The sequence below is a fragment of the Notolabrus celidotus genome, chromosome 23, assembly GCF_009762535.1.
Source record: "Notolabrus celidotus isolate fNotCel1 chromosome 23, fNotCel1.pri, whole genome shotgun sequence".
Taxonomy (NCBI): Eukaryota; Metazoa; Chordata; class Actinopteri; order Labriformes; family Labridae; genus Notolabrus; species Notolabrus celidotus.
The window spans coordinates 20,297,101-20,322,999 of NC_048294.1; the positions used below are offsets into that span (position 1 = coordinate 20,297,101).

Below are 25,899 nucleotides of genomic sequence, written 5' to 3' on the forward strand. Positions count from 1 at the left end.
TTATATCGCGGTAAATATCATTTTCGAATTATCGCCCAGCCCTACTTTACGGGCTGTGTTCACACGAAAGGGGCGATGTAAGGAATATATGACTAAATCACAAACATGGACTCGTCTGCCGTCAATAGATCCAAACATTTCTCAAACACAGGATTTTAAAGACGTATGAAGGAGTCCGATACATATAAAACACAGTAAATGTGCAAATGACGACTTCTTATACTTAAAGTGTAAAAGATCCAACATCAAGAACTCCACAGGCTGTAAGATCGGTAGTATGACTATCTGACAGTATGTTTGAATCATGCATTAATAGTGAATCTGTTCACACATGATGGAGCACTGAGAGTCGTTACGATGATCGTCTAATCAACCAACCAATCGACCTTTTCTCTGCACTATAGACGCTGAAAACCTTCAGATGTTTGATTCTAGAAAAGATCAGGACCTATTTCTCCTGATATTTTCTAGAAACTATGAGGAGTTAATTCATGAAAGTGGGACGCAGAACAGAGAGGTTGTTGCTTTCTGCTGCAAAAAGAACAAAGACTCAAAGTTTTAATCTTAAATCAGTTTAATAAAAAATACATGAAGCTGATCACTCTAACATCACGCTCCTCATTCAAATACAGGTTGTAGAAACTGAGAACACTTTTTGCACTCCTCACCTGTTCATGAAAACAGTCAAACTGTGAACACAGAACTCATCTGACCCATGACTGAAGAACAGCAGTCGGGTTATAGTTCAGATTTCAGGGTCAAATATCAGCTGTCTGACTGAGCTGCTCACAGCGTCAGCCCTGCGTACCTTTGGGTGGCCGGATGCCTGAGGCTGCAGATCAAGGCTTCAGACAAGGAGAACAGAGGATTAGATTTGATAGACATGAGCCTCTCTGTATGGATTCAAAGTAAGGAGGGATGAAGTGAGCAGAGTCAGTCTATGCAGACTCTGTCTTCACTCTAACCGAGCACAGGCAGGAGACCGTTTCTATTATCAACACTCAGGAAACAGCGAGTTAAACTCCATCAAAAACCTGAATTAAATTGGGTTTTGGAACACGTTGAACACTGAACAGTGAATTATAATGCAGGTATCGTAAGTAGCGCTGTGCTTCTATCTAACCTTAATTACTAATCTGATCCGCACATCCAGAACCAGCCGGGGACTTCAAATTCACTTAACCTCCTCCCCCCGTATCCGCTTTATTTCCTAACAAGTTTTCTCCAATCCGACAGTGACTCATCGTCTGGGAATCATTCTTTCTCATAAATTGCTGCGTTAATGTTGCATCAGGAGTCCCCGTGTCCCTCCTCGTAATGGGTTTCTGTGTCTCCAGCTCACCAGCCGTGCGCAGGCTGTCTGGGTGCCACATAGGAGGGGTGATAGGTGTACGGGTGGTTCCTATCCTGCCTCCTCCTCCTCCTCCTCCTCATGCAGCGATCATCCTCCCGGAAACTGTAATCACCTGTGGAAGAAAGAAAATACAGCTCTGACTGTTGTTCTTGTGCTCTGTGGGACTGATCACATTAATCTATTAAGACACTTTTTCCATTACTTCAGTTTCTTAAAAATTATAACTTAATAAAAATTCAACACAGCATCTCTCCTGTGGGACAGATTTACGACAGTCTTGACTGGAACCGATGATTTAATGCACCTTAAAACGTTTAAAACGGACAAAAGAAGAAACTCTGCAACTTTGCTGGAGTGCTTCATCTCACTTTCAGATTTGTCTTTTTAAAGTTGCATGAGATGATTTATTTTGGCCACTTAGGGATGATGCAAACAGCTTTCAAAGAGAAACCCAAAGGACGATGCTTTTGCATATTTTATGGTCAAGATGACTGAAAGGTGCAAAAAAGTTTAAAAACTGCTTCAGCAGAAGAGAGGTGATGTACTCGAGCTAAGATTCACTCAATCTGTGGTACGATTCACGACGCAGAGATCACATGACCACTTCTCAGGATGTTTGTAACCCAGTTTATGATCAAGCTTTAGAGCACAGGCTGCCTCTCAGACGGTTATTTTCATGCTTTTATTTCCTTCACTGCCTCCCCTTTGTTACTTTATCTCCTGCTTTTATAACAAAGGGGTTTTTATTTCCACAAAGAACTAAAAGGTGCGTCTGCTGGAACGAAAAGCAGCAGGAGTAAATGTTGAGGATGAGTCGTATTCGAATAATCATTTAATAATACAAAAAAAAAAAACCAGTTCATTTGACTATTATCTCATCTTAAAAATGTATTTTGTCTTTTTTTTTTTTATTAATATACTAGCATCTGAAAGCAGTTCACTTTTTCCCATTAAATAAAAAAGTTCCTCCATAATAATATAATAATATTTCAGATGACATAAAAAAGGAGAATTGCCAGTCAGAGTGGCTCTGTGAGATTCAGAACTGGAGAAAAAAGCAGACTTCTGCAGAAACAGAGTTCTGGAGGAACATCTACAAAAACACACAAATGAGATTAGGTTTAAAGTTTCAAGGTAAAAATGGAACATCTAGATCATATCCATACTTATATCATATCTAACAAATGGTTCTCTGTCCTTATGTCTGCAGGGGCGGGGAACTATTTGAATAAGCGACAACTAGTATGATTGCTTTAAAGCTGCTGGATGTTTATAAAGTTATCTTTTACCTTGAAGTCCATCGGTTATGTTGAAAAGGTTCTGATATTAGCTTCACTATTTCCATCCTTTTTACTATTCAAGTGTTGAGCATAGCTTTCAGTAACTTTCACACAGATGTTAATAATTCAAAGTCCTTCAGTGTTTGTTACAGACAGCCTCTTTTTTGTGCAGAATCTCAGAGTTTAGCTGAGGCTGATTGCAGGGAGACTCTTTGACAGGGTGGAGGCGAGGGTCACGGAGGTCTACAGGAGTAGATGGGTTAGCACTGCTGCTACAAAACTAATCTGCTGACATGTATTCTGTTAAAGGGCTGATAACTTGGAGATCACACAGGTTAATGTGGCCTCAATTGTCTTTTATAACGCTGTGCTTTAGGGCTATATTTCACTGTGACATAAATAAGCATGATAAGAACTATAATGACAGAAACCATGTTTTTAAGGGACATCTATTTTAACATGGAGGAGGAGGGCTTTATGACCTATACTGCAGACAGTCAGCAGGGGGAGCTCTTTATGTTGTGCCATCACATTCAGCAGTCATTTGGTCCATTTTTATACATCCCTTGCTAAAAACAATGGCTGTTTCCGAAACCACCAACTGCACTAGCAGTGCGTACTGATTTGGCCAGAATTCAGTATGTAGTAAGTAGTAATTGAACAAGAGCAGAATCTGCAGTATGCCAAAACTCCCCGGATGTCGTACTGATTCAGGAACATTTCACAGCATGCATCGAATGCAGTCTGCCTTGCGTACTGTTTCCCACAACGCACAGCGCTCGTTCCGCTTTTTCTTTTTCCTTCTTTCTTGACAGGAGGAAATCTGTTTTTTGGTGCTGTGAAGGTTATTAAATTCCATATAAACCACTTCCTAACTTTTTAAATCATCAGTGATGCTAAAGAAGCAGTTTTCTATGGGCTTCGCCGTTGTTTACTTCTGCTCTCCGAAACCGGAAATCCAGTGACGCCTGACCCAGCGTACTGCAACACAGATCGAACAGAACAGTCATACTACATACTAAATTCAAAGGCAGTATGTAGTAGGCAATACCTACTGCCTACTACATTAGTAAGTAGTATGTAGCAGGCCGTTTCAGAAACAGCCAAAGACACACAGACACATACCCCTTCTACTTTTTCCACTCCAACTTTTTCCACTCCTGCCACATTTTCCCCTTCTACTTTTTCCACTCCTTCCACTTCTTGCACTTCTACTTTCTCCACTCCTTCCACTACTTAAAATGTTTAAGACCCTTCTACTTATTCTGCTCTTATTAACTTTTGTTTATTTTTTCTTTACTTCACATTTCCACATGTTCAGCTGTGTTTCAAAGCTTTCAGCCTTCAGCTTCAGCATTTCAACGCATTTGCTTTCGGGAAATACAACCTTTCTAGTTACAGATGGATTCACTGAATTAACACTTGGAAGGAGACGAGCTCTAGAGACAAAGAGGATTCAAAACACCTGAAACGCTCGACTTAAAGCAAGAAGACAGATTTTAAAAGCCATGTCAGAGATGGACTGGTGTTTCAGTTTAAAGAGTGACCCTGTTAAGTGGAGACTTTCAGCCGGATGCATCCCTCACAAACATCTTTAGATGATCATTAAATATCTGATGAGGATATTTGGACATTTGAATAAAAACTAAACTAGGATGCATTCCCGAGGACTCCTTCTGTGTTTCAACAGCTGGAACACCGGGAGCTGACAGAGAGGCATTCACACTATCAGGCTCAGAGAAGACCAATGTTCAGGAGTTATTAAACCAAGTGAATCACAGGTGTGTGTGATGTTATTGTGGACGGAGGGGGAAATAAAAACACTGAGGGTACTCTACCAATCAGAAACGTTCAGCAACGTTGAGGCCCTGCCCCCAAAGTTCTTGCTGAGTAACGTAAAGGTGTCTGTCACCACTTCCTCATCATTATTACAGAGAGAAAGCTTCATACCTGTACCAAGCCTGGACTGTATCGGTGGGTAGTTAATCTGATCTCGCTGATCTCGCTGATCTCGCAAACGGTTGGAGGGTCCCAGCGGCTGATAATCTGTGGAGGAGAACAAGAGCAACATGCTGAAAAAGAGTTGCAGACCTCTAATGAGTAAACTTCTACTTTAAGCTCTAAACACTGACACGTTCAGCTGAAGGTCTCCAGTTTACAGGGTCACTCTTCAGACTGGAACACCAGACGCTTACAGAGACGCATGCACACTATCAGGCTCAGAGAAGACCAATGTTCAGGAGTTATTAAACCAAGTGAATCACAGGAGTGTGTGATGTTATTGTGGACGGAGGGGGAAATAAAAACACTGAGGGTACTCTACCAATCAGAAACGTTCAGCAACGTTGAGGCCCTGCCCCCAAAGTTCTTGCTGAGTAACGTAAAGGTGTCTGTCACCACTTCCTCATCATTATTACAGAGAGAAAGCTTCATACCTGTACCAAGCCTGGACTGTATCGGTGGGTAGTTAATCTGATCTCGCTGATCTCGCTGATCTAGCAAACGGTTGGAGGGTCCCAGCGGCTGATAATCTGTGGAGGAGAACAAGAGCAACATGCTGAAAAAGAGTTGCAGACCTCTAATGAGTAAACTTCTACTTTAAGCTCTAAACACTGACACGTTCAGCTGAAGGTCTCCAGTTTACAGGGTCACTCTTCAGACTGGAACACCAGACGCTTACAGAGACGCATGCACACTATCAGGCTCAGAGAAGACCAATGTTCAGGAGTTATTAAACCAAGTGAATCACAGGAGTGTGTGATGTTATTGTGGACGGAGGGGGAAATAAAAACACTGAGGGTACTCTACCAATCAGAAACCTTCAGTTCCTGGACCTTTGGGAAGTACTACCCCACAGCAGAGAATTAACAGGGAGATTTACTAACCAGGAATTAAATAAGGCCCTGGTTCCTAGTGTCAAACTCCCATAGTTCCTCAAAAAGCCCTGAGTTCCTGGGGAAAGTTCCTGCATTTGAAAAACAACTATTAGTGCAAATAATACTAACGGGTTAAGGAATGAGGTTTCGGGTGTACGTCACTTTGTTTGCATTTTTGAGACCTCAACAAAGTATAGAAACTAGATATGTGCAGATATGTGAACATTTCAAAACACATCTGTGTTAAAGTGAGTGCTCAGACAGCAGCTTAGAAACGGTTCCATGACTCTGATGATTCTCTCTGGCAGATTAAAGGTGGGCAGGGGGCTTTTAAACCCCTCAAAGGCCTCTTTATTAGCCATTGTGAACTGGCCAGTGGGTAAAGGCTCTCCTCTGAATGAGCACTGATTACAGCTCTGATGCAATCAATAGACCCGGCCGAGTGGGCCGACATGTCTGATTGCCGAGTGCGGCTATGAAAACTCTACAGCACCGAAGGGGAAACAGCAGGAACAGGGCTTGTGGGATCTTTTATTAGTGTCAGTGTTGTTTTCTATTAGAGGCCTGTTGTTAAAAAGGCCTCCAGCTTCAGAAATATTGAATTACTGTTCGACAAATGTCTGTTGGTAATGAAAATGTGAAGTTGTATTTAGGCTTCATTGACCACACATCTTAAAACCTGCCCACATGAAGTTGAACTGTTGAGGAGGAAGCTTTCTGGAGAGATTGAAATATTTAAACTGGCTGTTCGGACACTAATTGTTGAGGTGATCAATGCCGTTTGTCTGCAGCTGTTAGTTTGACCGTATACAGATTGGACGACGTAATTGTGTTTGTCCATCGTGAGCTTTTGTGCTGGTGCAGCCAAAGCATACACTGAGATGATAAATCAGCAGAGCCTCCTTAGGTGGGTCCAGTCCACAGTGCCACAGATTCTTTTGTGGGTTTGAAGCAGACACTATGGAAAGTTCAATGACTCTTGTGTTAGTGTTTGCTACGTTTCTTCTCACCGTTCCTCTTCTACTCTGATAATCCCGGGCACACAGGAGTCTCATTGGTCAACATAGATGTCAATCATGGCCTTAATATGGAAGAGGGTTTGGGCATCTGATTATTTTCAAGTCCTACCTTCTTTCTCAGAATTCTACCTTTAAGATCAAAGATAACATTCTAGAATTCTGTCTTTGATCTCAGAATTCTCTGAGAGAAAAGTCAACATTCTAAAGAAGAGTCAGATCTTAACTGATCCTTCATTAAACCACTCTTTACAGCATCAAATTAATTCAAACTGGACTAAATTCCACCGAATCCTGATCCGTCACGGCACCGGATCTGGTTTCTATTCTAGTCAATGTGATCACCCCCAACGGATCCGCTCCATTGCATACCGGCTGCGTCTCTGATCCGGCAGGTCGGAGCCCTCCAGATCAGATACACAAGACTTCTATTGTTGCCAGATGCCGGAGTACGACGCATCAATCTCAACAGAGCAGATGGAGCAGGACAGGAAGTCAGGCACCAAAACAAAATGAAAACATCCGGTTAATTTTCAGAATAAAACACTCTGTGTTATCACCAGATCGTATTTCACTGAACTACAACAACAAACCGCCGTGATGAGCAGAGCCAGGCCTGGAGTCAACAGGTCAGAGGTTTTCAGAGGACCAGAAAGACAACATGGATGATGAGGAGAGGAGGAGAAGAATCCATGGGTGCATCTCAAAGCTCTAAACGTCCATCCTCACGTCTTAGTCCCGCCCACCAGAGATGTGAGGAAATGAAACCAGAGGAGAGAGGAGATTTGTATTTAGAGAAATGAGACGTCCTTTCCTCCGGAGCGTCACGTGAAGTGACGTCGGTTTGTGTTGATTGCTTTAACAGCTGTTTGTGTCTGCACACATGTTCACTGTAATAACTCTGATCAATAAAAACAGTAACAGAGCTCTGTCTCTGTGTTTACCTGTTTAACACACATGTTCACTGTAATAACTCTGATCAATATAAACAAACTTTACTGTCAGACTTCTCTTCATGAAGAAAACGAGAACAAATGGGGAAACTAACAGGAGAAATAACTGATCATTAATATATATTCCATCTATGATATAAGACTATTACTCTATTTCATTAGACAGTGAACCTGACAAAAACAAATCAGATATAACATAATCCATCCTGTTATATTGAATTTATGATTTTGCGTTCAGTATTTTGTGTTTAAAACTCACATCACACACTTTTTAATCTCAGCTCATTACATACAGACTGTCTAGAAACCAACGTATGTTTATGATCTGTTTCAGGGCACCCTGAGTGACTGTTTTAAGGTCTGTTTCAGGGCACCCTGAGTGATTGTTTTAAGGTCCGTCTTTTCTCTGTTATTAAACTCCGCTGATGTTAAGTTTCGGCTAAGTCCGAGCCGCTGCAGCGTCCAATCAGTAAGTGATATTCGATAAGGGGGCGTGTCTGTCAGAAAACTGACTTCCGTGAAGTCAGCTCTCGTGTTTCCTCGATTATCCCTCCTCCGATCAGTCTCCTCGCTCCTCTCTCCTCCAGCAGTGTTTAGAGCTTTGGGACGCAAGTTAAAATGGCGCATCAGTAAGTACTTCCAGTTCGAGCGAGGAGCGAGGAGACAGCAGTTTAGAGCTTTGAGATGCACCCCATGACTCAGTAATTACCGCAGGAAAACCTCGGTCACATGACTCCAGCTGTCCGGCTGCATTCTGAAAACACAGCCAGTGGTTGTTGACAGATAAGAGAGCACGGAGCCGGACTGCAGCGGATCGGAGAGAATCTGACGGAAGTCCTGGACTCCGGTCTGGGTGACTATAACAAACATCAGTGTTGTGCCAGAGAAATTTGATGCCAGTCAAAGCTAGAAAAATGTCAGGGACCCGAGTTTTTCCAGCACTTAGTGTGGACTCGTACACAAACCAGGTAAACTAACTTAATCTGATTCTTTGAGCTGCTGGAATAATTTTCAAGGCAAGACATTTTCATTACTTGAATAATGACTGTGATCGGTCTGATTTCACCTTTCAGCCACCTCTTTTTCTTTAATAGACGAGTGGATGTCTCGTAAACAGCTCTGATATTTGGTGTCTGGGCTCCGACCTTATTACTCCTCACAGAGGAACAACACTCTGCTCTGCTGGTAATGGGGAGTGACAATAAAAAACTTCCCCCAAGAAGGAAAAGTTGACTTCAAGTCCACAGAGTTGCCGGTTTGTGTTCGACATCACAGAGATAAACAGAGCTGAAAAAAGATCAACCGCAGCAGGATGCCACAACAGAACTAAAGGACAAAACCCGTGTTTGCTGACAGAGACCAAGATAATTATTGACGATCAAAGTGACGGAGAGAATAAACAAGCGGAGAGGAAAACTATTTTGGCTGATGAGGATGAACACACTGCAACGGCCAAAAAGATTTCTAATAGGGGAGACAGGCTGCAGAATCAGAAACAACTCAAATCAAAAGCACGAGCAATAATCCAAAAGACAACAATGGAAGTGAGCTGCAAACACAAAACCATGCAGCAAAGAGCCAAAACAAACGCAGAAACACCTGCAAGTTTGTCCAAGCAGACAACTTGAGCTGCATAGATTTACCACTCGACGACATCATCTCATTACTCCTCTGACTCCGTGTGAAATAGATCTCAGAGGAGGGATTGACACAATGTTTATCTGCAATGTTTATCTGCAACAAACATTCAAACCATCAAGAGTTCAGAAGGAAAAAATTACACAAAGGACGTCACATTTGTTTTCAATGCATTCAAAATGTGCAGGATGATGAGTTTATGAAGGCCAAGGGGAATAACGTCACACCTCCCCATCACTGTAAAGTTAGACAGCCATGAGGACAAATAAAGACAAATGAAATGGGGCAAAAGTTGGCCTAGCAGTCTAAGCATGCACACCTTATACCTGTGACTTATAGGATGAAGTCCTTGACGCAGCAGTCACTGGTTTAACTCCCAGCCACAGCCATTTATGGCATGCCTTCTCACACTCTACTGCCCATGTTTCCCGTCTCTCTTCAGCTGTCCTTACTTATACAGCCAAAATGTCTATAAGTCTGACTTCAAAAAATTAAAAATCAGCATTTTCACATTTCATTTTGCAAACGTTTTAAATACATTTCATTTTCATAATTCATTTTTTATTTTATTTTTACATATCTATTTTTATATATTTGTAATTAGGAATGCACCGATCCCAATACCGATATTGATACCTGAGCTTTGGTAACTGCCAATACCGATACTAGCCGATCCGATCCTGGTATTGATTTAACAATCTCTATTCCTTAATGTGAGGATAGAATCATGTTTTGGCAACTTCTGGCTTTTCTGACTTTGTCAGAACAATGAAATCCAACAACCTGTCTGTTTTTTCACACTTTGAATCCATTAATAGAAGGTTTCTTGCTTCTTTGCAGTGGGCTACAGCTGACGTAAACTTCCTCCTTTGAGCTCCCTTTATATTTTTCAGTGCGACTGCCGTCCATTGAAACATTACCGCTGCACATGTTGCGAGTTTCTGGATGAGTTGTTCGCAAAAGAAGCGTGACATACAGCTAAACTGCAGAGCCTCTGTAGTTATCCTCCATCATGCTCCACCGGGCAAAAATGCACAGACGGGCTGGCGCTGATGATATAGGAGACGCACATGGCTGTTGTAAACACAGAAAAGCATAGAACTGAGATGAATAGATCTGCCATCTGGATCAGCACTATATATCGTCCCCTTGTCACCGATATCCGATCTAACCTTTTTAGTCCGATCTAGCCGATATCCGTTACCAGGATCGGAGTATCCCTATTTATAATGTATTATTTCAATTTATTCATCTTTTTATTTTGATTTAGTTTATTTTGATTGTATTATTTTACTGTATGTATCTATATATTTTTTTAATTTCATTTATCTATTTTTATTTTGATGTTATCAATGTATTTCAATTTTGTTAAAATTTTCATTATATTTATCTATTTCTATGTTTAATTTGTTTATTTTAGTTTTTCTATTTCATTATATTTATCTATTCTTATTTGGTTTATTTTTCATTATCTTATTTTATGTATTTATTTTTATTTTAGTATTTTATATTTTATTTTATTTATCTTATTTATTTTGTTTTTATTTTCTTCTTGTTCTATCACTTTCTTCTATGTCTGTGTTTTGCGTCAACAACTGAATTTTCCCCATGGGATCAATAAGTATTATCATATCTTATATTAATTCGTGTTCTCATTTATTTATTAATTCAAAAATCAAAGCACCTTTGAGAAGGTTTGGGTTTTTTGACACCCTCTGTGGACAAAGCAGGAAGATTCATCTCGTTCTGTTCGTGTATGTTTCTGAAGACATTTTATCCCATATCTCAGTTTTTACAGATTCATAAAAAGGTGTTTATAAGACCACTGTGATTTCTGAAACATCAGGAGATGGACGACATAAAAACACTAAAGATAGTGCAAGCATCTCAGTTTCTATCTCTGACTTTAGTTACCGTGAAGCCTGAGGGTTAGCCTGAATCCTCCCTGAGATATAATGAAGAGAATAATAAAAGAATATCTGCACATTTGACGGGTGTCAGACAGAAGATCCTCACTTCTCTGTGCCGCTGTTCATAATAACACTTAACTTTTATTGTGCTTACTTTGCACAATAGCACAAAAGTGAACACCTCAGCACATCATCCGGAGCTGCTGCATGTTTTAAATCTGCTCACTTTGCAGATGAACGTTGGTGGAGGAAGAAGAGTTCAAAGTTTTTAAGAACTAATGAAGAAAGGTGGGAAAGTGTGCATGAATGCCAGAGACGCTCTGCAGTCAGGTAAACAAGTTTAACTCCAGAGTGGTGACCAGCAGGCAGCACAGGTGGACTGAGGAGCTTTAAAATACCATTATTATTATTCAGAGCTTTATGAACACAGGAACACACGGGGAACGAGCAAACAGAAGCACAAACTGAGGCATTAAAAACAAACAAAAGACACAAACTAGCCTCTTTATATTCCAGTAATCCCTCACGCAGCATTTCTATCCATCCATTATTTGCATCCACTCACTGGATGCAGCTTTTTCAAATTGAAATAACTAAATTATGTTTGATTAATTAAATTAAAATCTGTCAAAAGGGAAAAACATGCATTGTGCACGTCTTAAAAGGAATCAAAGCAGTTTAACCAAACCTTCTCGTACAGTTTCTGTTCCTTCAGTAACATTGAAGTGAGTAACATCGAGTACATGTCTTTATGACGGGGGGTTGGATGTGTCAGGCAGTAGGGGAACATTTTGTCCTTGAAGCTGACGTGTTGGAAGGAAGAAATGAGCGACTGTGAGGAAGTGAGTGACTTTGAAAAGGACCAAACTGTGATGGTAAGATGACGTGTTAGGTCCTGACCCCTGCAGACCGGGAACACCCCACGATAGCTGCAGTTTTGGAGACGCTCTGACCCAAAGTGGACCAAGGACTCTGCATTGGCTCGAGCAAATGCAGAGAGAGTAGTTCATGCTTTTATCACCTGTAGAATTTACCTCTGTAATGCTCTCTCTCTGGTCTTCCCAAAAAGAACATCTCAGCTTCAGCTGTAAGAACGCTGACAAAGACCAGAAAGAGCGCCCACATAACACTGAATTTAAAGTCTCTACATTGGCTCCGGTATCTTTTAGAGGTGATTTTAAGATAATGTATTGGTTTTTGAAACTCTTAATGGTCTCGCTCCAACCTATGTACCATATAAGCCTGTGAGAGCCCTGAGGTCTTCAGGTAGTGGACTTTTAATTGTACCAAAAGTCACGGTATGTGGGTTTCTAACACGTGGAACGGCCTACATTTTCTCCCTTTAAACCAAGTCTTATTCTATCTTGTCTAATGTGACTTTATTTAAGTTCAAATGTACATTTTAAATAGATTTAATGCATTATTTAAATTATTTCAAATATATTTATGTTTCTGTATTTAACTTTTATCTTATTCTAGTGGATTTTTAGGAATTATCTTTTGTCTTATTTATTATCTCCATTTTATTTGTCTTAGCGTTCTATCTTAATTTTTAACATTTTGTTCTACCGCCAGTCTTTTCTGTATATGCTGTTTGGCTGTGGTGTTGTTGATGGTTTACTTTATTCTTTTTAATTTTGTTTATGTAAAGCACTTTGTGTTGTATCATTGTTGTATGAAAAAAATAAAGTCTGATTTAATTGATCGATGGCACAATCCAACAGAAGAGCTACTGGAGTTAAATTACAGGAGAAGTGAACAATGCGACGCCTGCAAACGACTCGAGCCACGATCACCTGACAAAGTATCTTCCCTATCAGGTGGTCCATCTGAGCTGCAGGATTTCTGGTCTCTGCACCAGTGCTGCACTCAAACTTTCAGCCCCAACACCTCCCAGCATCCACCTGCAGACTCTGACTACAGAGGGTTTAAGACATGACGTCATCCTTCCTTAGTTTCTGCAGGTGAAGTGAATCTGCAAGGAGCGATGAGACGCAAACACAAACAACGTGAGCTGACAGGTCGTGCATCACAGTTTGTGTGGCTGCAGACCGGTCAGGGTGTCAATTAGGGATGTTAACATTTTTTATGAGCCTGATCGTTGATATTCAGCGTGTTAAACAGGTTGTACCCGTATTCAATACCGTCAGTTATATGCATTTTGTTGCTGTGGAAATTTTGATTTAGGGGAAAAACTACGTATTTGGCATAATTTTTGACATAAGAAAACTTGATGGGTTTTTAATTTATTGATTAATCAATAATTGATTGTTAACATTTCCTAAGATCAATCACGGAGAATACTTCAAATGTACATCCCTAGTGTTGATGCTGGCCCCGTCTACAATGGGCACAAAAGATCGAACCTGGCCTGGATGCACGATGAGGACAAGGCATTGTGATAATTGGTGCAATGCTCTGTTGGGAAACCTCGGGTCCACTACGAGAAATCAATCAATCAATCAATAAAAAACGTCTTCAAAAAGCTGAAGTTGTGAGGTCAAGATTGTAATAAATAAAGAAACAGGATTAAAGAAACAAGATTAAAGAAACGCTGAGTGACAAATCAGTTCTTTTAGACCATCAAATCGGTGTTCAGGAGCTTTTAACATCCAGACTGACGAAGAGAAGCAGAAAATGAAAAAATAGCGGGAAAGCATCAAAAGAACCAGGAAGAACAGGGAGTAAACAGAGTAAAGCCTTAAATCAAATATCTCATTATTCATGTTCATGAAGAGAAACCCAACAAGATACCTGAGTATGGAGGAGGTGGCGGAAGTCTGTCTGATCTGAAGTAGTTACTCTGCTGGTACTGGATCGGGAAAAATCTCTGCAGGGGCACTGAGACGAAGACAGATAACAATATGATAATCTATATACACTTACTTCTCTGAACAAACGGTATGACACGATGACGGTATGATGAGAGACAGAAACTTTGAGTTTACTAACCTAAGTCCTGGAGCGGTCTGGTACGAGGTCTCTCTGGTCTGTTTCTGTTGCTTTCCGAGTCTCTGTGGCCCTGAAGAGCTAAACACACATATCATCAGCTCCTCCGGCATGGTGCAGTTTCAAACACAGTCTATGCAGCAACAGCTTGAGCAAAATGATGTTATAGATACTAAAATGTGATTCACAGGTTGGTTTGTAAAGACGATGCATCTTAAACGTTTTCCATTTGTCTGTTTTTTCTAAATTCAGGATGAAAGTTGCAGATTCTTTTTGCAATCCCTGAAATCTTCCTTCAGATTTTCCTCTTCATCTTTTCATTTTTCAGAAACAGAGGACATCCTGACCCATTTTGTCATTTGAAAGAAACCGCCTGAGTCTTTGGAGAAGAAAAAACAAATTTGGTGAGGAGGTTTTTCAGGAAATCAAAGTTTTGAGATTCTTCCCCCGGAGAAGAAAAACACAAAAAATATTCGACTGATGTCCAGGGTGGAAACATAAGAGAGAAATCACTGTTTAAATTCCTTGGCACGGTTTTAAAATATATTTTGGAGAAAATGGGTACAAAAGTTTGGAGATTACTTCACCGGCGGTAAAACAAATTGTTATTCTAAGAGTTTAAGAACATCACAGAAAGGATCCCTGCAGAGAGAGAGGAAGTTGATATCTTTAAACCATAAACAGCCGAAACATCGCTCTCTTTTACTCCACCAGACTCGACTGAAGCTCTAATTTGACCTTGGAGGACACAGGAGTTGTTGTTCTAGCTCCGCCTTCACGAGTTGATTATTTTGCATTAGGCTCGGTGAATCGAGGCCTATGCCGACTTATTTTTCAAGTTGCATAACTGATGTTGAAGTTGGGTCCAATTCCAGCCAGAGCACGCGTGATCACGAGCGCCAAACACGGCCCAATCAGCCAATCCTGACTTCACGAATGTTAGAAACTTTGGTCGGCTGATTGCACACACTCGCACAGTGGATGCAATGATCCTGCTTTTGTTGACCTGTCAGTAAGGGATCATTTTACTTCAAAGTCAATGTCATGTTCTTCAACTTCCCTGTGTGGAAGTTTTCAAAGAAACTTTATTGAGAGCTGGCCTTTCATCATTTGTTGCTTTTCCTCTTTGCTGGCTCTGTGTCATGTGGTAAATGTGGGTGGAGCCTTCAGCGAGAGAGTTTGTCAATGATGCAGCACACCTCAACAGGCTGGGCTCAGGAGGCTACAAAGCAGAATTGCACACAACTATTCTCTTTACTTAATTAAAACTTATTGTATATCTTTGCAAAGTATGTGAAGTCTCCCTCTTTTGTCACACACTTTTGACCCTGGTTGTGACACTCAGTCATGCTCCATCCCAAATGAACGCGTTCAACGTGAGCCTCAAGTCGTGCTCTACGGGCCGGACATTACAGTGAGAACACATCCTTCATGAGCTCTAGTTGTGCGTTCTTTCTCCACCACAACATTTTTACAGCCATACAGTGTATGCAAGGCCTTACTCACATAACTTCTTGGATTCAAACACACAAACTAGTGGATGGGGGAAGCAGTAGACCAATGATGCCCATGTTCTGAGAGGTTAAGTTGTTGTTTCTTTCACTCAAGTCTGGTGGCTTTAAGTTTTTCGGAAATTGATCACACAAACGTTTTAATCTAGGGCAGCAGTGGACGAGCAACTCCCATGATCAGTGAGTTAAAATTACTGTTTTAGTCAATGTGGTCTGATGGCTTTAAGGAGAGCAATGCAACAGCAACCAGACCACACTAATAAAGAGAGTAATTCAACCTCACAGAAAACAGGAGTTGCTCGTCTACTGCCTTAACCAGTTCACTTGTTTGGGTTAGTTGTTTTATATGGTTTACATGGCAATGCATCACATATTCAGCAGTGTGCTTGTTGTCTCTGGGTCCAAAAAAGCTTCCAAGTATTTTTACTTTGCAGAAATGAGACAAACACGAGCATGAGAATTGAACTGGTTGAGGCAGAGATGCAAAACAGGAGGGAACAATTTTTTTTTAAGAGACAGAGAAACTTCTATCTATTGCAAGATTAATATTTGAGGATTTGGGGATAGCAATGAATCATCCATTACAGTTTTCAAGTTAGTATTTCATCTTCAAAAAGTCCATCTCTACAGGATCCCTTCCAAAACATTAAAAACAGAGCCACTGTGACGTTAACAGAGGGCTGATACTCTGGAGTCAGACTATAACGTGTGATGTGATCATCGCAGCGTTGGAAGTCAAAGCCCCTGAGGATGTACGAGCTCAGTTTAACAGTAGAATCACTGTTTCTCTGCACTGACCTTGTCCTGGAGCAGAGGCGGGGTCGTGCAGGTCGACTCCCCAGGCGTCGGCGACGTGCTGCAGCAGCAGGCCGCTGATCCGTCGATGGGCCAGCGCATCCCAGTGGATACCATCTGGCATGCGGTGCTGCAGGCTGAGGCGAAAGTGGTAATGCAGGTCGAGGACGTCCGAGTCGTACGCATCCGCGACCATACAGCTGTAGAAGTTTGCCTCGATGACGTCATTACGCAGCGTGGGGGCCATGTGACTCACCTGGTGGGATTCATATTGATGGTTAAATTAAGGAGGGGAACTTTCCTGCAGGGACTGTGTTGTCGCTACAATTAGCTGGCTCTGAATCACTTTACTGGAACAACTCCAAAACTTAATGTACCTAAAAGAAAGTCTTCTGGTTTTGCCTCATTTGGATCCCAAACATGTAAAAACCTGCCAACATTTGAGCCAGACTCCCGCTTTATCTAGACGGAGGGAATTTAAACCTTAAACCGCAGAATTCAGCCACAGACGAAGCCGCCATGGTCTCTTTAAAAAAAGGTTAAAAAGATGCAATCCACTGTTGAAAAATAATCAGAGAGCATTAAAAGAGCTGAATGTTCTTCTGCAGCTCCTCTAATATTCATGTTCCCTCCCTGCTCTCTGGATGAGGCAGCTTCTGAGTGAAACCAGGTGTGTTGTGAGAGACACTCACTTCAGGCACCAAGAATCCGCCTTTTATTCTCTTGCCGAGCGGCATGGCCAGATTCCACAGGATGAGACAGTCGTTGGGAACGATGTCTTTAATCTCCCTGAAGAACACGTGGAGGTTCTCTTTGTACTGCTGGAGACCCCACGACCCGTACCTGAGATGACACATGAAGAAGAAAAGATCAGGTAAAACTAACATCTCAGAGCATTAAACCAGTCTCTCTCTAACTTAGAGTGCTACATTAATATTTTGTCCCACCTGTAATCTTCAATAAAACAGTTTCTACCGGGAGCTTTCATTGGAAAAGCTCCCGGTCTCGTAAAGATTATGCAAATCAGAACGGTAGAGGGCGTTAACAAATATGACACAATAGAAGGAGACAGACAGGCCGGCATCGTCATGTGACACCACAGTTAGTCTGTTAGCATGGAGGAGATTCCTCTTGTGCTGTTTTTGACCGTGCTTTATTACAGATGGATTCACTGAATCAACACTTGGAAGGAGACGAGCTCTAGAGACAAAGAGGATTCAAAATGCCTGAAACGCTCGACTTAAAGCAAGAAGACAGATTTTAAAAGCCATGTCAGAGATGGACCGGTGTTCCAGTTTAAAGAGCGACCCTGTTAACTTGAGACTTCAGCCGGATGCATCCCTCACAAAAGTCTTTAGATGATCATTAAATATCTAATATTGAATAAAAACTAAACTAGGATGCATTCCCGAGGACTCCTGTGTTTCAACAGCTGTTGTAAACTCCACAAACACCGACATGTTCAGCTGAAGGTTTCCAGTTTACAGGGTCAGTCTTCAGACTGTAACACCGGGAACTGACAGAGAGGCATTCACACTATCAGGCTCAGAGAAGACCAATGTTCAGGAGTTATTAAACCAAGTGAATCACAGGTGTGTGTGAGGTTATTGTGTACAGGTCATTGTAAAAACACTGTGGGTACTCTACCAATCAGAAACATTCAGCACTGCAGGCCCTGCCCCCAAAAGACTACCCCCAGAGCAGGGGCTTTTCAGGGGGGATTAACTACCCAGGAACTAAACTCAGACCCTGGTTCCTGTCCTGAAAAAGCACCTTAAGTTGAAATCTTTTGTTCGATTTTTCATTAAATGGTACGTTTTTTCTCAGGTCTTGATCCGCACTGAAACATTTTTTACCTTTTCCTCGGTCATAAAAGATCTGTTTCTTGGTAGGAATTAAAACATGATTGCTGACATGAATGCAGAAATCTGCCACTCTCACTCACTCCCACATAAAATCAATGAGGGATTAAGTGAAAACTGTAGGCAGCGAGTACTCAGAGAGCTTTGCATCATTCAACTTAAGTCCATCATTACAGCTCTGCTCTAATTCACAACAATCAGCTCAATGTTTCCTCCTCTGAGGCAGACAGGGAAATGTTCTGGAGCAATCAGAAAACAAGAACAACCGAGTGGAGCATCTTTCTGATTCGTCTCTGGTGGCGGCTGCTTCATGTTGTCTGTACATAATTAATCAGACGCTCTCGTCTGAGCCCGAACCAATGTCGACTTTAATGACGTTTTAACCAAACAAAAGAGAATCCGGATGTGATGTGACAGAAAGGCGACAGAAAAGAAACACACTCACACACTCCTCTGGAGAGACGAGTGTCGTTTCCATGCAGACCCTGTGCAGGTGATGATTTTTATTCTGCAGAGTGAAGTGTGTGAGGAGGCTGAGGCAGTCAGACGGTGACAGCTCGTGTTGGTTTTTAAGAGCTTGTCATGAAATACAGAGACAGATAATGAATAATCTATCGAGAGCTCTCTGAAGAGACTTTAGCAGCAGACAGAGTGACACAGACTCCATTCAACTATTCTGAAACTTAACTAGACTTTTTAATAGGTGCTACAAACTGAGTGCAGAATTTAGTCCTTTTGAAATTAAAGGAGGAATACGAGAAAATCTTTTTCTGGTTGGAGATGCATTTAAGCTGCAGGTAGAGAAAAGGCGTTTTTCGACTGCATGGACTTTACCCCTGAACTACATGCGTTTCGACTGGTGAACCCAGGGTCTAAATTTAGTTCAGGGGTAGATAATCTCCCCCTTGAAGAGCCCCTGCAAGGGGGGTAGTACTTTTCAAAGGTCCCAGGACTTTCGGGGGGCAGGGCCTGCAATGCTGAACGTGTCTGATTGGTAGATTAACCGCAGTGTTTTTATTCCGCCCGCCGTCCACAATAACATCACACGCATCTGTGATTCACATGATTTCTCTTTCTTTCATTAGTTTTTAGTTGTTCTGTCTTTTTTGTATGTGTGTGTACTTTAGCAGCTTGTAACAGTAGTCTTCTCTCAGCCCACCGTGAATGCATCTCTACCGGTGTTACGGTTTTAAAAGTGACCCTGTAAACTGGAGACCTTCAGCTGAATGTGTCCGTATTTGTGGAGTTTACACAGCTGTTGGGAGCTTAGGGAGTTTCTGGGAATGCAAACTAGTTTAGTTTTATTAAGATTTCAAAATATCCTCATCAGATATTTAATGATCGTCTAAAGACATTTATGAGGGATGCATCCGGCTGAAAGTCGGCAGTTAACAGGGTCGCTGTTTAAAACAAAACACAACACTGGGTGATCCCTGCCACAGCTTTTTGAGTTAAAAGCGATTTTAAAGTTGTGTTGTGTGTCTACCATGAGTCTGGTCCTGCTGGAGGTTTCTGCCTGTTAAAAGAAGTTTGTCCTTGCCACTGTAACTTGCTAAATGCTGCGCTAAGTGCTAAGATGTCTGTAAGATGGGACTGGATCTTATCCTGTCTTGATGTTGGGTATTTGTAATTTTTGTAATAATTTAACATAGAGTACGGTCTAGACCTGCTCTGTTTGGAGAGAGTCTTCAGATATCATTTGTTGGTGCTACATAAATAAAGATTGATTAAACCTTCATTAACCGAGACTGTCCTTTTCTCTCTCTCCCTCTAGCACTCTCTCTAGTCTCCAGTCAGTCATGTCTGCAATAAAATATCACAACACTTGTTTTTTGGACCATTAGACAACAAATGATAAGGTACCTGCCAGAAAATGCAAAGGCAAAGACTCCGAAGTGAAGCAAATAAACCTGCCAACAAGAATGTTTGGATTGTCTCTCCTCTCAGAGTAAAAAAGAAACCATGTTATCATCAGACAGTGTGGAGGCTGGAGCTCTTCAAGAACTGGAGCTTCAACTTTGATACTGGGTCGTTGATGTGATGGAGGTATTTAAGGTGCAGTGGTCAAAGCACAAAAGGGGGGCACAAAAATGCAACCAAGTGCAGTTTAGGCATAGAAGACACACTGTAAGAAGCTGTTACCTGCTGATGTCCCACACACACGAGCTGACGATGATGACGTCAGGTTTGGGTCCTCGTCTGAAGTCCTTCAGGATGCTGTTCATGTATCCGGAGAAGATCCGGGTCAGGAAGTAGAAACGCACCAGGTGGTGGTCTGTGCAGTACTGACGTACCTCTTTGTACTCTGTGCCGTTATTCATGTGAACCAATCGACCGCCCTCCACCAGTTCGTCGTGCTCAAAGGACAACTCGCCCTGGAACACAAAGGGAGATGTTTAATGGAAGTGTTTGGAAGTTCAGTGAATCTATTTCCATTGTTTAATTTTCATTAAAGGTGCAGCATATAGAAATGGGGATATTTAGCTATCAGAATCTAGACTCAAAGCTCTCTTGATCAACCATGTCTGTAAGTGATGATGGCCTTGGAGGATAATAAGCTCCTGTGATGCATGATAAGTATGATGTCCAAACAGAAGTATGATCCTCCATTTGACAAGATTTGACGTTCAAAAACGTTAATATAAAATCTTTAGCACAAAACAACAATTACTCGACTTCTTTCTTTGTCTTTCAACCTATGCATTTCACTAGTCACTGCGCCTTTAAATACTACACTCTGCGCCTTTAAATACTACACACTGTACCTTTGAATACTACACACTGCACCTTTAAATACCACACACTGTACCTTTAAATACTACACACTGCACCTTTAAATACCACACACTGTACCTTTGAATACTACACACTGCACCTTTAAATACCACACACTGTACCTTTAAATACTACACACTGCACCTTTAAATACCACACACTGTACCTTTGAATATTACACACTGCACCTTTAAATACCACACACTGTACCTTTAAATACTACACACTGTACCTTTAAATATAACATACTACACCTTTAAATAATACCACACATTGTGCATTTAAATACCACACACTGTGCCTTTAAATACTACACACTGCGCCTTTAAATACTACACACTGTACCTTTAAATACTACACACTGTATCTTTAAATATAAAATACTACACCTTTAAATAATACCACACACTATGCCTTTAAATACTACACACTCTACCTTTAAACACTACACACTGCACCTTTAAATACTACACACTGCGCCTTTAAATACTACACACTGTACCTTTAAATACTACACACTGCGCCTTTAAATACTACACACTGTACCTTTAAATACTACACACTCTACCTTTAAATACTACACACTGTACCTTTAAACATTACACACTGTATCTTCAATTTCTTGAAAGCCAATGGAATGACACTTGATAAAAATGACGAGTTACATGATTGGCTGCTTCATTTAATTGAACGCTTGTTGAAATATTTACCTTGGTTTTTAGCTGATTTAGAGACAAGTACTGATCTCTCTGAAGCAGCAGAACCAGGTCTTTGTATATGGCGCGCTGCACTGAAATCAAAGGATTAAGTCAATACAATAAGAAGAAAAACCTTCAAAAGTCAACCATAACTGAAGGAAAATAAAAGACTGAGAGGGAACAGAGAGGAGTGGAGGACTGCTTGGATGTCAAATAATACTTAAGATAATATTTTAGGATTTATATTGAGTATAAAGTCACTCTCACCTGAATCACCAAGAACCACCACAAACTTATTGTGCAGCAGCTGCCTGGCTTGGCTCTGTGTTATGGGTGTCTTCATGGCTGCACAGGTAGCTGTTTACAAGAATAATGTTTATGAAAACACCATTCAAGGATTTTCCAATTTTAACATTCTTTTAAATAGTCCCTTTTAATAAATATTGCCTTTATTTAAATATTAAAACAAAATGTTCCACAAAAGATGAATACAGGGGAGTAGTTTGTAGCGCCAAACATCAATAAAGCGCCATTGGTAATCAACATCTATAAAAGTTACACTATTACTTACTGTCTTTTTTAACCCCATCAAGACTTACCTTTTCTAACTAAAGTGACGTATAGACGTATTACGTCAAGGTGTCGTTTGAGATCCGGCAAAATTAGCTTATTTAGAAATTGTTTGGATGTCGCCACTACACATATATTTTTCCCAAACGACGCTAATGATAATAAATAATCTATACTTTGGAACTATTTAACTCACTCTCATTCATTTCCAACTTAAACACGGGGTATTTAAGGAAGTTTTAGAGCGGGGACGATGCAGACCAAACCCTGTTTAAAAATATGCTAATCAAAGACCTATGACAAGGACGGTTTGTGGGTGTTACATGCAATCTAACTTCATATCAAATACGTTTCTATTTCAACAATGTGAGCCGATTTATAGAAATAAGTAACCTGAAATCATAAACCAAATTTGTTTAAGTTATTTAGCCTGTTTGACTTGAATAAACCACATTTTCAACTATTACTTTTGACGCTCGGAGGTAGCGCTCTCTCCTGTTCCTCCGGCTTCTGTCCAAACGAGGCACACCTGCTGTAATTAGCTTTGTCTCAAGTACTCCAGCAATTAGCCAACCACCTCTCTAACCCCATAAACATCACGTTTCACTGTCGCACACAGATATAAAGCCACAACTTATCGTCTAACTCCTCTGCAAACCGTTAGAGTGTGTTGATTCTATGCCAGGTTGTTTCCCGCGGCCGTTACGATCACAGATGACGCAGAGACATACGTCAGCGTGTCCGCCATGTTGGTGGTGGCAAATCCGCCCTGTAGACTAATACAAGTAGACGCACAAAATGTGTTTTCTAAATAAAAATCACCTTTCCTTTTGCATTTGATACATTTTAATAAACTATTTTTGTATTCAACTATACACATTAACTTAAGTGCTAAATAATACTATTATTTAGACAAACAGTTGTTTTTTTTTACCAAGTTTGTTGATTAAATTAATAATTCGCTGAAACTGGCATTGAGTTTTTTTTAACAGTGAAATGATAGATATACTCCATTACAAAAATTATACACTTTTTTTATCTTGACAATGGCATTTCATGGTAAAGAAAAATGTAAACGTGCAGTAAGCTTCTGTTATTAAACATGTCCACAAGCCTTCTTATTTTTATTTTATATTTTTAGCCTTCCTGCGCTTCTTTGCCTTTGTTTTATTTTATTTATTTATTTTTTAAAGTTATATTTTGGTGTTTTTTACACCTTTATTTATGGATAGAGGACAGCGGATATTGTAGGAAACAGGGAGAGAGTGACATGCTGGAAAGAGGCCACAGGCTGGATACAAACTCGGGCCAACCGCTGCATGGGCGTGCAACTTAACCATTAGGCTAAGTCCGCACCCTGCCTTTGTTTTATAAGTTAAATTGTATTGAAGTCAGCTCTCCATATTTTGTTTTATTGATATCATATGAACACTGAGTAATTGAGACATTTTAATCGATTTAACAAGTGAAAGTATTTCTGCTTCCTCCTCAAATATAGATGAAAAAGACTGTTATAATCAATACTAATCACAAAAGAATGATTAAAAATCGAACACAACTTTAGTTATATGAACCCTTCTTTTTTACAGACAGCTGCTGAATGTTAAAGAAAATCAAATGTACGCACAAGTTTTAGAAGGACGAGTTACAGTACCTTCAACAGGTGTCCTAGTGTTTTACATTGTTTTAGCATAGCAGGAATTATGTTTTAAAAGGTAATGTTAACGCTATAGAGACTTCTACAATATACTATTACAACAATTTGTTGCATATAGTTGGGAAGCTCTGCTAACGGTAATAATTCAATTTTCGACTTTGGTCTTATGTCAACAGTTGGGAGGTGTATGTATGTGCATCTCTCCTGAATGCCATTACCAATGTGGCGGCAGTGAGTACATTTAACAAAGTAATATCTTTCATGACCGCTAGGGGAGTTACCAACTGGAGTAATTGTAAACGTGACATAAATCGGGACCATAATCAAGATTCCTTGATTATTCTGGTTGAATTGCCATTGTGTTTTCAATGATCGCTATTACAGTATCATGTTTCTGTGGAGGGTATTATATAGCTCAAGGGAAGTAATAGGGTCTTTGCTGTTTGTTACCTAATGTTTAATATAGTTTGAAATATGAAGAGTGGACTGATGTACCTCTGAATTTTCAAACTCCATTGTCTTTTTATGTCTTTCTGTCATGAAGTGGGAATGGTAAATCAATTTGCCAGATTCCCCACATCTTTTCTACTTTAAATCCCTGAAAATGGTAGTGCACCATTATATTAGCATTTCAGCCTGCCATTCTGAGTGTCATGCCAGGGGAAAATGGCCCTTGCCTATATTTGAATTGATGTTGAACCAAGCTGTATTGTCGCTAAGGTGACAACCAAACCTGACAGGCTGCTGTTTTATATTCCTTCACTTCATATCATTTATGCGTCTCACTCACTGAAAACCCGCCTGAGGAAAAAACATTAGCGTATTCATTCAGCACCTTCAGGCCTGAGGCTACACAGAGCCTGATTTATAGACAGCCATCTTGGGAAAAAATCATCTCTTTTCATTAAGATCACGTCTGCAGTCTGGGGCAGAATCCACCCCACAGGTTTGTTTGGGTGCCAGGGCGTCCTGGTAATGGGCTAGGAAAACGTCTACATCAATAAATCTCCCCAAGAGCCCATTCCTCTTCGCTGTCCAATAGCGGTCCAGTCGTACCGCGGACTCTGTGAAAGCATTAGTCTCCAGGGAACTGAGAGCCTCTTCCAGATATCTCATTTCCAACAGAGTGGAATCCATTAAGAGCAGGTGAGAGTGGAGACTCCCTGTGATGTAAAGCCTTCATACTTGTTCATCAGACAGGAACTGTAAGATCATCCTGACTCCATGGAGAGACCAAATGGGTCTTTGTCTCAAAAGGAACGCAGGCATAAAGAAAATGAGGAGGGCTTACATAACACTCTTTATGTTATTCTTTATTGTGCAGCTGTATAACTAGTTTAAATGTAGAAAGAGAGGTAGTTCTTCAACCTCAGGACCTGGTATCAAAATGTGTTTCCTTTAGGCCCTTGAGCAAAACACTCCAGCTGGTTGAAAAAGTGTCTCTTCAACACCTCACAGCTATTGGTCGCTCTGCATCAAGACCCAGCAATGCCTGAAACTCACAAGTTCAATGGTAATACATACTTTGATGAGAGGAGTTAAAAAGTTTAGAGCAGGAATTATCAATAAACATTTCATAGCAAACAGCCTGGTTTGTATGACAGATATGTCAATAAAGCTCTTTGTATTATGGTTTCTCCTTTTTTTAAAGCTCCTGTGAGGAACTTTTGAGTTATGTTGACTTGGCGCCCCCTGTGGACAAAGCTGGGCATTTAGTCCCTTAGCTGATCTTGTCTAAGCAGTGTTTTTTTGACGAGGTATCTAACACTGATTTCTTCTGAATATCAGAAGCGCAACTCAACTTTGTAAAAAAGGCTGTTGAGGTGGTGAGCTGTTAATCACCTCGACTAAAGGCTGATTTATACTTCTGCGTTGAATCAACGGCGTACCCTACGCCGGGGTCCGCGTAGCTCCCGTACCTACGCCGAGGCCTACGCACGTAACTGACGTGCACCTCCTCCAAAATGTAACTCCCTGTAGAGCCGACGCGGACCGCAAGCTCTGTGATTGGTCCGCTCGGCGGCTTTGTCTTTCCCGCATTTACAGCACTTCCAG

General features: G+C 40.8%; 1 protein-coding gene across 6 annotated transcripts; it reads right to left on the minus strand.

The window, feature by feature from the left end:
* Positions 1-556: 556 nt before the first annotated feature.
* On the minus strand, positions 557-22,950 carry fam113 (family with sequence similarity 113). 6 transcript variants are annotated; one of them, XM_034676417.1, is made up of 12 exons: positions 22,846-22,950; positions 21,885-21,974; positions 21,630-21,709; positions 20,287-20,519; positions 16,975-17,125; positions 16,286-16,538; positions 13,980-14,057; positions 13,782-13,868; positions 5,070-5,165; positions 4,585-4,680; positions 1,343-1,466; positions 557-845 (listed from the first exon to the last, which is right to left on the minus strand). In XM_034676417.1, the coding sequence occupies exons 2-12, from the start codon at positions 21,958-21,960 to the stop codon at positions 746-748; spliced, it is 1,374 nt and encodes a 457-aa protein (XP_034532308.1). In that variant the 5' UTR covers positions 21,961-21,974; positions 22,846-22,950; the 3' UTR covers positions 557-745. The 6 variants fall into 6 exon arrangements, with proteins under 6 accessions (XP_034532308.1, XP_034532303.1, XP_034532304.1 ...); XM_034676412.1 differs by having other exon boundaries at positions 22,655-22,938; XM_034676413.1 differs by lacking the exon at positions 22,846-22,950 and adding an exon at positions 22,217-22,543.
* Between the last annotated feature and the right edge of the window lie 2,949 nt (positions 22,951-25,899).

Coding starts and splice junctions, on each gene's coding strand:
- fam113 (XM_034676417.1), bottom strand. CDS start 21,960: ATGAAGACACCCATAACACAGAGCCAAGCCAGGCAGCTGCTGCACAAT. Junction 17,126..20,286: donor TGTGTGTGGGACATCAGCAG/GTAACAGCTTCT, acceptor GTGTCATCTCAG/GTACGGGTCGTGGGGTCTCC. Junction 846..1,342: donor AGACAGCCTGCGCACGGCTG/GTGAGCTGGAGA, acceptor CCTTGTCTGAAG/CCTTGATCTGCAGCCTCAGG.